Source organism: Cetorhinus maximus, chromosome 1, assembly GCF_964194155.1.
Source record: "Cetorhinus maximus chromosome 1, sCetMax3.hap1.1, whole genome shotgun sequence".
Lineage (NCBI taxonomy): Eukaryota > Metazoa > Chordata > Chondrichthyes > Lamniformes > Cetorhinidae > Cetorhinus > Cetorhinus maximus.
Window position 1 is genome coordinate 178018526 of NC_135879.1, and position 17165 is coordinate 178035690.

Genomic DNA, 17165 nt, shown 5'->3' on the forward strand with positions numbered 1-17165 from the left:
ATAGACTTGTCCGTGGACACGATAAGAAGAAGAAGACTCCCCAAAGCCTGTCCACAATCCACAATGCACAAGTCAGGAATGTGATGGAATCCTTCTCACTTGCCTGGATGAGTGCAGCTCCTGCAACACTCAAGATTCTTGACACAGCCCAGGGCAAAGCAGCCCGCTTGATTGGCACCACATTCACAAATATTCACTCTCTCCACCACTGATGCACAGCAGCAGCAGTGTGTACCATCTACAAGATGCACTACAGGAATTCACCAAGGCTCCTTCGACAGCACCTTCCAAGCCCACAACCACCACCATCTAGAAGGACAAGGGCAGCAGATAGACAGGAACACCACTGCCTAGAAGTTCCTCTCCAAGTCACTCACCATCTTGACTTGGAAATATATTGCTGTTCCTTCACTGTTGCTGGGTCAAAATCCTGAAACTCTCTCCCTAACAGCACTGTGGATGTACCTACACCACATGGACTGCAGCAGTTCAAGAAGGCAGCTCACCACCACCTTCTCAAGGGCAACTAGGGGTTGGCAATAAATGCTCGCCGAGCCAGCGAAGCCCACATCCCGTGAATGAATAAAAATGTAGATGTTCCTCTCGGACCAGAAGTTTAACTATTCTAATCATATCAACATCAGGATTTAATAAGCAAAGCAAAGGTATTTCATGTCATGAGCATTCAAATCCTCTCCACTATAGGAATGTGAGAGAATACTTACTTGGATGGGTACAGCTACAGCAATACTCAGCATCCTCGACAAAGCACTACACTTGTGAGGCACACCCACCACTAGAATCGACATCCATCCCCTCCACCACCAAAGAACTGTGATGCACTATCTATAGAACGCAATTTGAAAATTCACTAAGCTTTTGTTATGATCCCCAGTTGAGGTTACCACTGGACAAGCCTGATCCCAGGGTGGAACCCAGCTGATAGATCCTAACTTACATTTATATACTTCCAAGTAAGGATGGTGAATGGCTTGGAGGGGAACTTCCAGGTGGTGCTATTCTCATGTGCCTGCTGCCCTTGTCCTTCTAGATGGTAGTGGTCGTGAGTTTGGAAGGTTCCTGCAGTGCATCTTGTTCATAATACATCTGCTGCCACTGTGTGTCAGTGGTGGAGTGAGTGAATGTTTATGGATGGCGTGTCAATCAAGCGGGCTGCTCTGCCCTGGATGGTGTCAAGGTTCTTGAGTGTTGTTGGAGTTGCACTTATCCAGGCAAGTGGAGAGTATTCCATCATGCTCCTGACTTGTGCCTTGTAGATGGTGGACAAGCTTTGGGGAATGAAGAGGTGAGTTACTTGCCGCAGAACTCCTAGCCTCTGAACTGCTCTTGTAGCCAGAGTATTTATATGGCTAGTTCAGTTCAGTTTCTGGTTAATGGTCACCCCAGGATGTTGATAGTGGGGAATTCAGCAATGGTAATGCCATTGAATGTCAAGGGGTGATGTCTAGATTCTCTCTTGTTGGAGATGTTCATTGCCTGGCACTTGTGTGGCGCAAATGTTACTTGCCACTTGTCAGCCCAAGCCTGGATATTGTCCAGGTCTTGCTGCATTTGGACATAGACTGCTTCAGTATCTGAGGAGTCACAAATGGTGCTGAACATTGTGCTGAACCAGCAGTCATCAGCGAACATCCCCACTTGAAAATTCCACCTTACGATGGAAGGTCATTGAAGAAGCAGCTGAAAATGGTTGAGCCTAGGACACTACCCTGAGGAACTCCTACAGAGATGTCCTGGAACTGAGATGATTGACTTCCAACAACTACAACTATCTTCCTGTGTGCTAGGTATGACTCCAACCGGTGGAGAATTTTCCACTTGATACTCATTGGCTCCAGTTTTGCTTGAGCTCCTTGATGCCACGCTCGGTCAAATGCTGCCTTGATGTCAAGGGCAGTCAGTCTCACCTCACCTCTGGACTTCAGCTCTTTTGTCCACGTTTGAACCAAGGCTGCAATGAGGTCAGGAGCAGAGTGGCCCTGGTGGAACCCAAGTATGTTGCTCTCTCATAGGTCTTACGATGCGTTTGTGAGCAGCATAACTATGTGGAAAGGGGGCTTTCGGTCTTATAAGAACAGACTAATGATCCAGGCTGAGATCTGAGGTTGAGCTAATTTCAAACGAATTATAATGATCAACAAGATTTGACCCAATCTTATCTAGATATAATCATTGCAAGTAGACTGGTTCACTATCTGCACCATTGGGTAAAGTGTCTGATCCCGTTGGCGGTGGGCGTTATGTCGGGCAGGAGAGGACAATTTGGCATGAGGGGCATAAATAAGTTTCACGCTGGCGTGAAAGCACAACAGGATAATCCGAAGGTGTCCATCATGGCAGAACGCTAATCCTGCTGGAGGCTGGCGTGAATGCAATTTGCACCCCGGTAAGCTGATGATATACTTGACCACGACCCTCATTGTCGAAATTGAAAGTGGGCGGGGCCTTGTGTTGGACGGGCTCAGTGCTACAAGGGAGTGCAATAGGTGGGTGGGTGGAGATGCAGATCAGCTTGGATGGACAACTGAAAGAGAATCCCAGCAGGCAGCACTGCAAATGCTCGGGACAGTAAGGTGAGTGCGATGGATGAAGGCTCTGCGTGTGTGGGAGAGCGTTTGCACAAGGCTCCGAAAGGTTCTGCCACACACACACTGTTCTGACTGGGTGCATCTGAACTGCTGGTGGGGGTGGATGCAGTGGGAGGACTCGCGAAGCCTGCCAATGAAGCTGAAAGACAACATTACACGTTATTCAGTGAAAGTGAATATATTTTCAGATTATGAAGTGACAAAATGTGTTCACCCATGCAACCACTTGTGATCTGAATTTCTTAACTTTTCTAGGCTTGCCATTTCTTTTAGGTGCTGCCCTGGCATCTGCAGCAGGGGTGGAGACAGCCAGTGCAATGGTCAACCCTCTTGTTTCTGATGACTTTGGCATGTGTCCTCTGGAGAGCTGAGGCCTTGAGCGCCCTGGCTTGCTTTGGCTGTCCTCCTGTGGACCAACTGCTCCCTCGGCAATGACAGAGGACGAGGTTGAGGGGGTCACAGGGAAAAGGAACTGGGGGGAATCTGAGATTCCTGAGTGATGTCCCAGGGTGTCCAGCTGCCACTCCTCCTCCCTTTGGGTGCCCTAGGGCCCCGGCCTGACTCCTTGAGAGAAAGGACCATCTTGAGGAACGTCGAGGTGCCCCGTTTCCCTCTTGTGTTGCCACTGCAGGAACTCACCCATCGCAACCACGATGGAGTGCAGGTCTGCACACATCTCCGTGTTGTGCTGGACCAGGGTCCCATGGCATCCGCAATCCTTCCCGTGGAGACTGCCATACACATACATGTGGGCATCGCTTCAGCAGAGAGCAGGCAGACCACACTTCTCCAACTCTCGTGCCACTCTACTTTGTTGAGGGTTTCCAACAGCTCTGTGTGATATGCCCCTGCCTTCTGCTGACTCTCCATGATGAGTTGGAAGGCTGAACCCAGGGGCATGTCATCTGACTCGGACCTCACAGATGCCTCTTCCCCAGCAGTCCTCCAAGTGCCGGGAGCGTGGCTAAACCTGCCTCCTCCTGCTGCGCACACCTGTTCGTGAGGTGACCAGCAGATTGTGAACCTGAGCCTGCTCTAGATCTAGGTCCCACCAAGGTGTGTGTCTCTGCGCTGGTGGTGGATGTTGATAAGCGCATTGAAGGGTCTTCCAGGCTGTTTATTTCAAGCTTTTCAATGTAGGTGTCCTCTTTGCTGGAGGTGAGAACCTGGATGGAGCTGAGGGACTGGCTGGCTGCTGGCGTCTGTCACTTGGTAGAGCTCCCTGTGAACCAAAGTAGAGATAATTAGTGCATGGTAGCATAGTCAAAAGCAGGAGAGGGAGCACCCAGTTACGTTGAGAGAGGGATGATGTGGTGCAGCATCCTCATGTGGTTGTTCGCCACCAACCTCACAGTTGCTGCAGGCATGGTCCACGTCCTCACCAATCAGTGTGATGGCACACTCCTCAAAGTGAGTGAGGGGCCCAATGTGGGCCACTCCACCGCTGGTCTGGGACCTCACCTTACTGTTGTGAGCCAGCTTCTCCTGCATGAAAACAAATGGAGAGAGTGTGAGCAGGATGCATGGCACTGGATGGGATGTTTGTGCGGTGACCAGAGCCATGGACGGGATGAGGACACGAGCTCCAGAGGATATGGGCCTGATGGAGATGTGAGGGTGTGTATGAGAGTTAGTGGTGTTGTTCCTTGAGGTGTGTGATTCCTGTGGATGTGTGATGGGTTTGTGAGTGTGTGAGTTGAGAGTGATGAGGTGGTTGACTTACCCTGGAGGAACAGATGAGAGCCTTCATCCCCTTCCTGCACTGAATGGCTGACTTCCTCTGTGCTCTGGTGGCACATACCGCCACTGCCATCTCCTCTCAGGCTGGATTGGTGACTGGTGGACCTCCTGTGGCCAGAGTAGGTGTAGCGGACACCACGGTGGCCTTCCATTATGTCCAGCAGGCGTCCCAGAGAGGTGTCACTAAATTTGGGATCTGCCGGCTTCTTTGCTTTCAGGGACATCAGCAGTCCTGGTCTGTGAGCATGAAGTAGGTTGTGCTCTGGTGCACTTTAAATATAGTGCCTGGAGCGAGGAAGCACTGAGGTCATGGCAAATTCCAGTCTGGCTGCCAACAGTCTGGTGTGTTTCCTGTGAGTACATTATTGATGAAGTGGGACGCGGCAGGAAGGGGATGATATGGCGTGAAAACCCGCCATTGTGGCCGGCGGGTAAAATGTCTTTTTTCATGCCCGTTACCACACTTAATGCAAATCTGGGGCGATTCCACCCATTGTGTATGACAGTATAATGTCAAGTTCAAGTCGATTGAAATCACTTAAGATGGTGATTCCATTGGCTGGCTGGTGAATGAGGTTCTGATCTATCATTGAGTGGTAGCACAGAGTGAGACAACGAGGACTGAGTGCGACGAAGAACAAATGCTAAGTCAGCAATGTTGTGCAGGTGGGAATCTCTCTGGAACGTTTTTCTTAATCTATAACTTAGATTAACAGTCAGACTCTGATTTAGAAATTTAAAGCTGCAAGTTAGTTAAGAAACCTATTTAACAGAAACTGCCTGGCAGTGACAGTTACCTGTCAATCAACTGAAAGCGGTTGCCTGAAAAGGTGTTAATTAGTGTAGCAGGAGGCTGACTTAGCAGTTGCAATTTGGGAGTGAGTCATCAGCCCTCTATAAAGCAGGCAGATTTTGCTACTGCACATAACAGGAACACAGAGTGAGACAATGAGGTATGAGTGCGACAAGGAACGAGTGCTAAGTTGGAATTTGGTACAGGTATAAATTTGGTGAAGGGGAAACAGGTGCTGCTTTTTATGCCCTTTTACAGCCTCTTCTTTTATCTCCAAGTTAAGAAATTCGTAATTACTTTAGCTATGTAAATCAGTAACTAATTCACTAATTAAATAAATAAGGTTAGACAGATATGGCAGGGATAGTGGTGTGCCATGACTTCAACATGTAGGCATAAAAGGGGCATTCTTAAGATGGCAGACAGTGACTAATGGATTGCCGCAGAGATCAATGCTGGGGCCTCAGCTATTTACAATCCACATTAATGTCCTAGACGAAGAGATAAAGGGAAATGTATCTTAAGTTTGGTGACCATACAAAGGTAGGTGAAAATGTAAGTTGTGAGGAAGACACAGAGAGGCTGCAAAAAGATATAGACAGGGTAAGTGAGTGAGCAACAAGATGGCAGATGGAGTATAAAGTGGGGAAGTGTAAGGGTATTCACTTTGTTCGTAAGAATCGAAAATCAGAATATTTTTTCAAAGACGTGAAATGTGTAAATATTGATTCTCACAGAGACTTCAGTATACTTGTATATGAAATGCAGAGAGTTAGCATGCAGCTACAGCAGGCAATTAGGAAGGCAAATGGAATGCTGGCCTTCATTACAAGGGGATTGGAAAACAAAAATAAGGATGCCTTGCTATAATTGTACAGGGCTTTGTTGAAAGCACACCTGGAGCATCATGTGCAATTTTGGTCTCCACATTTATGGAAGCATCTTGCACTGGAGGCAGTACAGTGAAGGTTCATTAGCTTGGTCCCTGGGATGAGAGGGTTATCCTACAATGGGAGGCTAAGTAAATTAGATCTACATTCTCTACAGTTTAGAAGAATGAGAGGTGACCTCATTGAAACATACAAGGTTCTGAAGGGACTTGACAAGGTAGACACTGAAAGATTTGTTTCCACTGACTAGGAAATCTAGAACACAGGGGCACAGTCTCAGGATAAGGGGCTAGTCATTTAGGACTGAGATGAGGAGAAATTTCTTCACTCAAAGAGTTGTGAATCTCAGCCATTGATTATATATAAGGCTGAGATAGACAAATTTTTGATCTGTCAAGGAGCGGGCGGAAAAGTGCAGTTGAAGCCCAAGATCATCACCACCACTTTCTCAAGGGCAATTAGATATGGGCAATAAATAGTGGCCTTATAAGCAACAGTCACATTCCAAGAACAAGTAAAAAAAAACCTGTGTGGGCCATGCAGGTATCAGCTCACAACACTGTCTGCTCCTGTAGAATCAGAGTGAGTCAGTGTAGTGTCAGTTCTACATGAACAAACATCTCCTCCCAGAGGTTTATTCACAAGGACCTGGAAATAGTGCCGCAAGAAGTTTCATGACAAGTGGTTAAGGTCAGTAAATGCTAAATCCATTCAAGATCATGGTATCCTCAAACCTGATCATTTTTCCCATATCCCATTTTCTCCTCATTACACAATCTCTTCTGACTTACAAGCTGCAGATGATGTAAACATGTACTTCTTCCTTTCTCCTCCTCCCTCACTTTGTCCCTTTTTCTGTTGAGATACCCAAGGACTGCAATCTGCCCAGGGAGTGGTGGAATAGTAAGATAAGGGTGATGATGAAACACACCATCGCTCAATTTCATATAGCTGGTAGATTTCAGTGACAATGTCCTTACTGAAGTGCAGACATCTCACATGTTGTTGCTCACTGAGGTCCAGGTAGGAGAATTGTTTCCTGAACAGATATGGTCTCTTGCTGAGGGCCTTTCTACCCTTCTTCCCTCTTCCAGCAGCTTGTCCTGCTCTGTGTGGTCTTTGTTCATTCTACAAGTCATGCTGTATTCCAAGTGGAATTTCTACTCATGTAACCATGGTTTGTGCAGAAGCCTTGCAATCAGCAAAATGGACTTCAGTAACTGCCACACCATTCGCTGTATACTTTTAAAACTTGAAATAACTATGGATAACACCAAAAAGAACAGCTATTCTAAAGTGCAACGAGGACAGTCCATGAGACCATTTAGAAGAATACCAAAAAAGATGTCAGCAGAGAATTGGCCCTTCAGTTCTCCTCAGCATAAGAATGTGGCCATTCTGAGGTTTGAGTGAGACTGCTGATTTGGTTGTAAGCATCTCTATCTGTAAAATTGTTGTGCTTAGTGTCAGTAAAACCAAATGTCAGAAATGTTTAAAGTCTTAGCTGAGCTTATTTCTAGACGACTTCAAAATGAAAACAGGGTGTTAAAAAAAAACCTCTGCACCCTTTGATTTAGTGACTGTGTATTGATTAATTTTCTCAGCAATTTGGACACCATAAAATATCCTTGGTAAATTCTTCAATCCTTGTGTTAATAATTGTTACAGCAGCATTCACATAAAGTCAACATTTGTGTTATGTATCTTTGTATTTTTAATATTTAGATAAAATACTTTATAATGAAAATTAACATACCATCAAAATCTGCCAGAGCCTGGGTGTTCTCTCCCATGTCTGAAGTGACTGTTAACGCCTGCTTAACCTTTAGATTGGTTTCCCTATAACAATCACATTAATATTCATGAAAATCATAAAATAGCCTTTCAAAATTATGACAGAGTGGTTATACTTTGCAAATCATTCCTCCTGGAAGAAATTTGCACAAAAAGGACACACATTAGAAATTCACACAAGGAGAACAGTCCACTTGATTTTCCATTCATTTACCACAGTGTACAGTAGTGAACAATACAGGAGGACAACAGAAGCCCAAGAGTCATGTGAAGTATATTGGGGAAAAGCCCCCAGAGTTTCAGAACCTGTAAATCTGGCAATTTTAATAACTTATTGAAAGGCTTAATTCTTAACTATATTATGGAGCCTCTGATTAGTGTTGATATTATGACAACATTGTCTTTAACCTATATGAGCCACTCTAAAATTTTGTGTTCTTTGCAGGTGACAAAAACATTTCAAAATGATCACTTGCAAGACTATCAACTAGTACCTGCAAGGTGTCAGGTGAAGGTATGTATATGTGCAAAATGTGCTTCTTCAAAATGTGGATCACATGTTGTTTTTGAGCAAGAAGGCCTGCGTATAATAATAAGTGGAGAGGAGGAAGGCCACTCACCCAACTGGTTCAGCCTTGCACAGAAACCTAGGCAGAATTTTACTAGCCCATTGGGGATGGGCTGAGTGGTAAAATGGCAGTAAAAGACATCGTTAGGAAAGCCTGGCATGTTCCAGCCGCCAAGAAATATTTGCAGGGGCGGGAATAACAGCAGCTCGGCAAGCGGCAAATTAAACAAATTAATTGGCTTATTAATGGCCTTTTTACCAACCCGCCAGCATTTTACCAGCATTGGAATGGTCCCCCCCGACCCCACCGTGTGTGGAGTGTGCAGACTGCATCAAGACAGCTTCCAAGCGCCTCCATGGTAGGGGGAGACATGGGGAGCCTTTCTTTCTGGAGACTCTATGGCTCAGGGAGGGATCAATGAGCAGCAATGGTCACACTCACGACCCTAATACCGCCACTGGAGGGTTCATTCCTCCAATTGCCGACATCTGGGTTCCTGGCAACAGTATACATCAACAGTTTATTTGCTGACCCTTAGGGGGTGCCTCAATATGATGTGCCTCAATCGTTGATGCCACAGAGGCTGCAGAATTGTTGGCCCTCTGATTGGACCGGCAGCTCAGGGAGGCAGACCCCCATCCTTAATGGGATAGCGGTCCCAGCAATGGCCTCGTGATTGGCCACTAGTGATAAAATTGCCACTGCTTTCCCACCATTCGTATGCATGGGCTTGGGACCTGCATTTAGTCCTGACATCAGGACTCAACAGGAATTGATAAAATCCCACCCTAGGCTCATCATTAGCTCGACTTACTGAATTATTCCAGGTTATTTGCCTTTAACTAAAAGGTTGCTCCACGGATTAATCATTTTTGGGTGATTTTGGGATTCTGATGTAAATGTGTTGTTCCTGCCAATTTTCTGTCGGGGTGCTTCAAGAAGAGTCTCCCTTCATCACTAGTTTCCAACTGGTGCACTATTCAGGCATTTCAATCACATTGTGTGACAACTCTACATCAAAATGGAGGTGAATGGCAGCTAAGGACCCTGACATGCAGCTTGTACACAGATTTCCAGTGCTTTTTGCACTTACTGTCCACAATGGAAATATTGGGCGCTTCAGGCAGACCAGATTTGGCAAATAGCCAACAACAGGCCCCACCCCCAATGACAGGCACCATGGCGGATGGGAAGTGGAACATCAGTGTAGCATGATTTGAAAAAATAAGAGGATAAATCTGTTTAAAAAAATACTCGAAGGAAATTTGGAAAGTGGAGAAAAATAAGAAAAATGGTAGCCAGAAATGGGTAGCTTACTAGCCAAATAATATCATAGCATCATCATTTCTGTACTTACATCATAGCAGACAACTGTTTGCACAGAACAATTCCCATTATAAATGTTTACATTGGCAGTTTCAACTGCGAATGTTGACATCTAATAATGTTCTAGTTAATCTCCCATCTTGCTGCGCATTGATAGTCAAACCAGTTTGGATGGAACCAATGAGAAGGAGGCAGATAGGAGGGGAAGAGGGAATGGGAAAGATGAGTAGACAGATAAGGGAAAGGAAGAGAAGAGATGGCAAGAGCGAAAGGGAGGTAGGGGAGAATTAGAGGAGCAATCACAAGATGGGTAGGGGAGCAGAATGAGGAAGACAATGGAAAGGAGAGGGAAAGAGAGGAGCAGGGAGAAGACAGTGAGAGGAGAGAAGGGGGAGTAAAAAAGAGATAGGAAAATGGGGGTGAGTGTGATAGCCAAGTCAAAATATCATTGTGCGTACTGCTGCCAAAAAATTAGCTATTGGGAGCGATCTGCTGAATGCCCAAACTGTTTAAACTTGATGGCACCAAACTATGACTCAGCATTCTGTTAGCAGCAAAGCTATACAATGAACAGATGTGAGGGGGGTAGTATGTAGTTGTTTATTAAGAAACATTCAAACTGCAGGGGTAATTCCTGAGAGAGGATATTGCAAAATGAGTGGAAAATTGTGGGTCAGCTGATGTGCTCTTTCTTCCTCTTGATGCCAATTTACCTTTAGGACTAGTGTCAGGCAGAAGGGGGAACTTGGTGAAAACTGGTAGCAGGTCAGACCCATAGCAACTAGAAATCCTTCGACAAGAGCAGAATGAAAAAAAAACCTGTGGGTTTGCAGGATCAGGACAGATCTGCAAAATCAAGCAGGGGTGCAAATCTCAGCAGGGGCAAACCTGTAAATTACTGCCCAATTTCAATGAATATTGTCTCTGAGTGCTGAGTTCCACTTGATGTCACCAAGTGATTTGTTTAGATTCTCAGCCTTCTATCTCCAGTTTTCAAGAATGATTTTTCAGACAATTTAGTCCTTGACTGCTATTATCGGTCCAAACCTGAACTGTATCTTTAATATCCAAACTTCTAACTGAAGAGTGAAACTTTCCAGCAAAATGTTTTTTTTATTCTATATACTTCATTGTGAAATGGGCCGTGTAGCAAGCAGGCAGTGATTTCAGTTTAATTTTGTTTAAAAAGATCAGGAAATAACAGAGTAGAAATTTGTTTGGATAGCCTGTTCTGCAAAAAGGGCAGCATTACCTTGGCTAGCACCTGTTAAAGGGCCCACCCAATACTCAGTTCCATTGCCTTCAATTGGGCAAAATGCTTGACAGAATGTATAACAAGCAGCCAAAGCAAAACCACTATTTTGCGCTACCACCCAAAACAAAATTTTACCCTTCTACCCAATGGGTTTTTTTAACCTCCATGATAGCGGACTCCAAACTAGAGACCATGGATTAGTGTTGTGAAACTAGTTAAACCCCACTGCACATAATGAGTGAGATAACTTGACTCTCATAGCATTGCCCACAGGAGCAATATCTCAGGAGGAAGAAAGTGCTGCAATATACATAGCTAAAAGAGAGATGGGGCAGAAGTTCAGGCCAAAAGGAATTGGGGTGGAATGCAGCAGAAAGGAATCAAGGGAGACAGGATTAGGGGCAAAGGGAATGAAGTGAGGGCTTGCTTGAATGGAGAGTTGTCATGGGGGATGAGGTTGATGTATAAGAATACTCAAATGAATTTTGAGTTCTAATCAGGCTAATGAAAGGGCTGGGCATGGGAGTACTAGGAAGACTCCAGAGGTTGGAAATCAAGGGACAACTAGTGACACTGCTGGCTGTTGGCAATTAGAGAAGGGATTGGGTTCACAGTGGACTGGTAGGCTGGAGAATTGAGAGGCTTAGAGCCTCTACTCCACTCCACAACACTTCCCTCACACACTTCCACTTACTCAGGCACAGAACAACCGGAATGAAGGAGGAGAAAAACCACACAGCGCTGAAACTGGCACTGCATGTACCTTGGAGGCTAGTATGAAGTTGGGATTCACATGTGGTGAGTGAGTGGCAAAGGATTGTTAATTTGCCAGCTCACCAGAGGGCAAGGTCAGACAGGTTTCGCACAGGGAACTCAGATGAGGAGCTCAATGGGGTGGCATATTCGAGAACACTGATGGGCATGCACACTGAGATGCTGGATGAATTAGATGGCCTCCCAGACAGCCTCCTGTCACTATCAAGGTGCATGGAGGAGACCATCTTCAAGTTGGGAAGAAGACATTTTGCAAGACTTCCCTGCCAAGCAATCTCTGCTCCATCTCCCTATTGCACTGCACACCCAGAGGCACTGCCACTGCTGCTCCCACACTTGTTGCAGTCTTTGTGTGGACAAGTCACCAAATCCTCTGCCCACTCTGTGTGATGCAGCTGCACTCTCTGCTAAATTCAGGAACTCACCACAACACCTCCAGAAAAAATCTCCAGCTTATTTCTACAGCCTTTGTAGTAGCAAAAATTGTTCAAAATTACCTTACCTGCAAGTTGGGTGCCTGGTGCTTTAAATAACATGAGGGCTGGACCCCTGTTGCACTCAATGCTTGATTTTTGGTGAGTGACAAGCAAATATGTACAATTAACCCGTGTGCTCCAAATTTGGAAAATGGGCGTCATGTCACCCGGCAAGGCAGTCTGATATATCACAGCACCACTTCAGCTGCTTCCAAATGCAATCAGGGTTCGGTCACAAGTGCCCTGCTCAGCATGGTATGCCACTTGGGCTGTGTTGGACATGGCTGACAGCACATTGCCAACCCCCAGGAGAAAGTTCAGCTTTCAGTGCACCAACTCCAGCAACGCTGGGAACCCGAAATTCACACCCTCTCTCCTTTAAGTCCTTCATTTGTACCTCTTTTACTCCTTGTCCATTTAATCTCCCCTTAACTTCTTTCTTTGTTCTCATCCTGTACTTCTGTCAGTCTTCGTCAATTATGACTTCTTTTAAGTTTTGCTTCTCACTTTTTTGACCTCTTGTTCATCACCCATTTCCTTTGCCCCACCATTGCTTGTTATATCAGCCGTTTAAGCTCTGAAAATTCCCTCTCTCCCCATCTAAACCTCTCCACCGCTCACCCACACCCTCCACCAGCGCAGTGACACACATCTCGGTGGGACCTAGCTTTTAGAGTAGCCTCAGGATCACAATCTGGTGAGCACATCGCACTTTCTGATCCACAGAAGGCGGTGACAGGGACTTCCCAGGTCCCCAGCACTCAGAGGACTGCTGGGGGCCAAAATGCTGCTGAGTCTGAGTCAGATAACAAGCCCCTGGACTGGGTCATGTCACAGTTGCTGCAGCTGCAAAGGCAAGCTCAGGAATGTCCGCTGCACTCCTCAGATTGCAAGACACGGTGGAGGAGTCTGTCCACCTTCAGGCTGAGGTGATAGCGCCGGCATGCCAACGCACCAAGGTCAAAACTGGTAGGATGGCGGCCGCCATGGAGGCCTTGGTCCAGGACGTCGCTCCTGCACTGCTGCGCAGGCTGAACTGCATCGCCGACGCAGTAGTTGGCCTGCAACAGTGTGTATGCGAAAGGAGTGCAGAGCAGCCCGATTTCACTCCAGTTATCACTTCCAAGAAATCAGCCAGGGGCACTCGGGCACCCAAAGGGAGGAGGATCAGCAGGTCTAATCCTGGGGGCCATCCATCCAGGTGACTTCAGGGGTGTCTGATTCATCCGAATCCCCTCTTCCTGTGACCTCAGCAACTACACACGGACCCCAAAAGCAGGTCGGGGCCCTCCAGGTCTCAGCCCTCCAGAGGACCCCGCCAAGGTCATCACAGTCAGGGCATAGCAGTCAGCAGGCTGCCTCCACCTCCACTGTGGGTGTTCAGGGAGCACCAATATGTAGCTGCAGGTTTAGGAATGTTAAGAAGATGTAACTCTTGTAGAGTCAAAACAATTAACTAAATTAACAATAACAAGGGTTAAATCAAGTACAGCCCCTAATTCAGGTCAGCTGTAAAACCAAGGACAAAGTTTAAAGGAAACTTACAAACATTAAACCAAAATGTGATTAAAGGGGTCAACAAAACACCCCAGTCCCCGCGGCGCCCACCGGACACGGAAGGTCTCGATGGTGCCGGCAAACACCGCGTGCTCCCTCTCCAGGGACACCCGGCCGCGAACGTAGCCGCGGAAGAGGGACAAACAATTGGGCGGGACTCCCCCCTCGATCGCCCGCTGCCTGGACCTGTTTTAATGACCAATCTGGCCAGGCCCAGGAGCAGGTTCACGAGGAGGTCCTCCTCCTTCCCGACCCCCTTCCGCACCGGGTGTCCGTAGATCAGGAGCGTGGGACTGAAGTGCAAACAAAACAGCAACAGAAGGTTTTTTAAATAACTAAAAAGGGAGTGCAGCCTAAGACACCCTATAAAAACGTGGACCACGGACTCCACAAGACCGCAAAAAGAGCAGGTGTCTTGGGTGTCCGTGAACCTACACATTCCACGGTTGTATGGGACAGCTGCATGCAACACCCTCCAACCCAGGTCCCCGATAGAAAGAGGGAGGACATCTCCGTAGAGGGCCTCCCATCGGGGGCCTCCACCGCCGGACGGCAACAAGGCACGCCAGGGCGTGTCTGGGCGGCGGACGAGGGCGAGAAAATGGAAGGTGTGCAGCAGCAGTCCGTACAGAAAACCCCTCCGCGCCGTGCCAAATGGCACGGGGGGGCATGTCCCCAAGGCGGCTCATATTATTGCGGGGCACCGGCACCCGAGGGAGGGTTCGGGGCTTGGGGCCAATGTGGAATTCCGTCCGAACAGGGGAACGTTCAGACGGAAGACCACCGCGCACCTGGGCCACCTCGAGACCTAAAATGACTTCGGGTCCGAGCACGACCGTCCTTAGGTCTTGGATGGCATCGGCTGTGACCTGGACACTCACTGACGCGCGATGCGCCAACTCCTGCGGGAGCATCCAGCCCAGTCCTCCGCCACCCAGCACGTCCCCGATCCTGGTCACCCCGGCAGCCACAGCCCTCCTCTCCGCCAGCCACTGAAAGGGACGGAGGGGCGGATTCCTGAGCAGCGGCTCTCTGACGATAGCCGCTACTCCTGACGGGGGAGAGCTGCGTCGCAAGGCAACCACGTTCCAGACTTTGATCAGGTCCTGGTAAAAGACGGGCAACGCCTTTAAGGAGCCACCGAGGCCCTAAGAAGATGTAACTCTTTTGAGTCAAAACAATAAACTAAATGAGCAAAAAAGGAACAAGGGAGAAAACAAGCACAGCCCCTAAGTCAGGTCAGCTGTAAAATCAAGGAAAAACTTTAAAGGAACCTTACAAACATCAAACTAAGATGTGATTAAAGGGGTCAACAAAACACCCCAGACCCCGCGGTGCCCACCGAGCACGGAAAGCCTCGATGGTGCCGGCAGACACCGCGTGCTCCCTTTCCAGGGACATCCGGCCGCGAACGTAGCCGCGGAAGAGGGACAAACAATCGGGCGGGACTCCCCCGTCGATCGCCCGCTGCCTGGACCTGTTGATGGCCAACTTGGCCAGACCCAGGAGCAGGTTCACGAGGAGGTCCTCCTCCTTCCCGACCCCCTTCCGCACCGGGTGCCCGTAGATCAGGAGCGTGGGACTGAAGTGCAACCAAAACAGTAACAAAAGATTTTTTAAATAACTAAAAAGGGAGTGCAGCCTAAGACACCCTATATACACGTGGTCCACGGACTCCACAAGACCGCAGAAAGGGCAGGTGTCTTGGGAGTCCGTGAACCTACACATTTTACGATTATAGGGGACTGCTGCATGCAACACCCTCCAACCCAGGTCCCCGATAGAAAGAGGGAGAACACCTCCGTAGAGGGCCTCCCATCGGGGGCCTCCGCCGCCGGACGGCAACAAGGCACGCCAGGGCGTGTCCGGGCGGCGGACCAGGGCGAGAAAATGGAAGGTGTGCAGCAGCAGTCCGTACAGAAAACCCCTCCGCGCCGTGCCAAATGGCACGGGGGGGCATGTCCCCAAGGCGGCTCATATTATTGCGGGGCACCGGCACCCGAGGGAGGGTTCGGGGCTTGGGGCCAATGTGGAATTCCGTCCGAACAGGGGAACGTTCAGACGGAAGACCACCGCGCACCTGGGCCACCTCGAGACCTAAAATGACTTCGGGTCCGAGCACGACCGTCCTTAGGTCTTGGATGGCATCGGCTGTGACCTGGACACTCACTGACGCGCGATGCGCCAACTCCTGCGGGAGCATCCAGCCCAGTCCTCCGCCACCCAGCACGTCCCCGATCCTGGTCACCCCGGCAGCCACAGCCCTCCTCTCCGCCAGCCACTGAAAGGGACGGAGGGGCGGATTCCTGAGCAGCGGCTCTCTGACGATAGCCGCTACTCCTGACGGGGGAGAGCTGCGTCGCAAGGCAACCACGTTCCAGACTTTGATCAGGTCCTGGTAAAAGACGGGCAACGCCTTTAAGGAGCCACCGAGGCCCTAAGAAGATGTAGCTGCACAACCTGGGCACCATTGTTAATCGCTTGTTCGTAGAGCAGAGATTTTCGCTCGGTGGGTTGGCGCTGTCCGACCCGCTTGAGCATGAAATGACGCTCGTTGACGTCGGCCGAGTGTGCCGATGTCAACTCACAGACGTGCAATAGTTCGGACGGCGGTCACATGCCGGAGTTGGCAGCACACCCGCCGACAATTAAAAGGCCTGCTCAGATCATTAAATAATCAATTAAGGCAAAGTTTTCACTGCCCATCCAACCTAACAGTTGGCGGGCAGGTGAAAAGGCCAAGCGGCCTTTGCATTTTTTTGAAACCGTATCCAGATGGGATGAGGTTTCCAAAAGCAAATAAAAATAAAATAGAAGTTTTGCAATTGAATTAATAACATGTTCCTGCTCAGGCATTCCTCCACCAGTCTGTGACCTCTCCCTCTTGTGTGCCAGCTTGTCCTGCATGAATAGAGATGGAGAGAGTGTAAGCAGGATAACTGCCTGGCCAGATGTTAAGTATGCCTGGCATGTGAGTGGTCCCATGGATGGGATGAGGACAATAAAGTTGTTTGTGAGAGAGTGAATGGTGATGACCCTTGAATTGGCAGTGAGTGAGGATGTGTGATGGTTTGTGAGTTTGTGAGTTATGAGTGATGAGAAGAGTGACATACCCTGGCAGAACAGAGGAGATCATTCATCCTCTTGTGGCACTGGGTGGCTGTCCTACTTTGCAGGGCGTTGGCACATACCACCGCTGCCATGGCCTCGCAACCGAATTGGTGATGTTGCTGCCCATCCTGCGGCCAGAGCAGGGGCAGAGGACATCACAGCAGGCCTCCACTGCATCCAAAAGGCACTCGAGGGACGCGTCATTGAACCTTGGCACTGCAATCATTTTGCCTTTCAGGGCCATGTCTTCCATGCATTAGCTCTGGGCTGA

General features: G+C 48.3%; 1 protein-coding gene across 1 annotated transcript in view; it reads right to left on the reverse strand.

The window, feature by feature from the left end:
• Positions 1–17165, reverse strand: part of LOC144685630 (putative phospholipid-transporting ATPase IM) — a 329489-nt gene that overhangs the window by 208261 nt on the left and 104063 nt on the right. The window contains exon 9 of the mRNA XM_078550359.1: positions 7789–7871. Within this exon, the coding sequence (XP_078406485.1) occupies positions 7789–7871 (83 nt within the window). The remainder of the gene's footprint in view (positions 1–7788; positions 7872–17165) is intronic.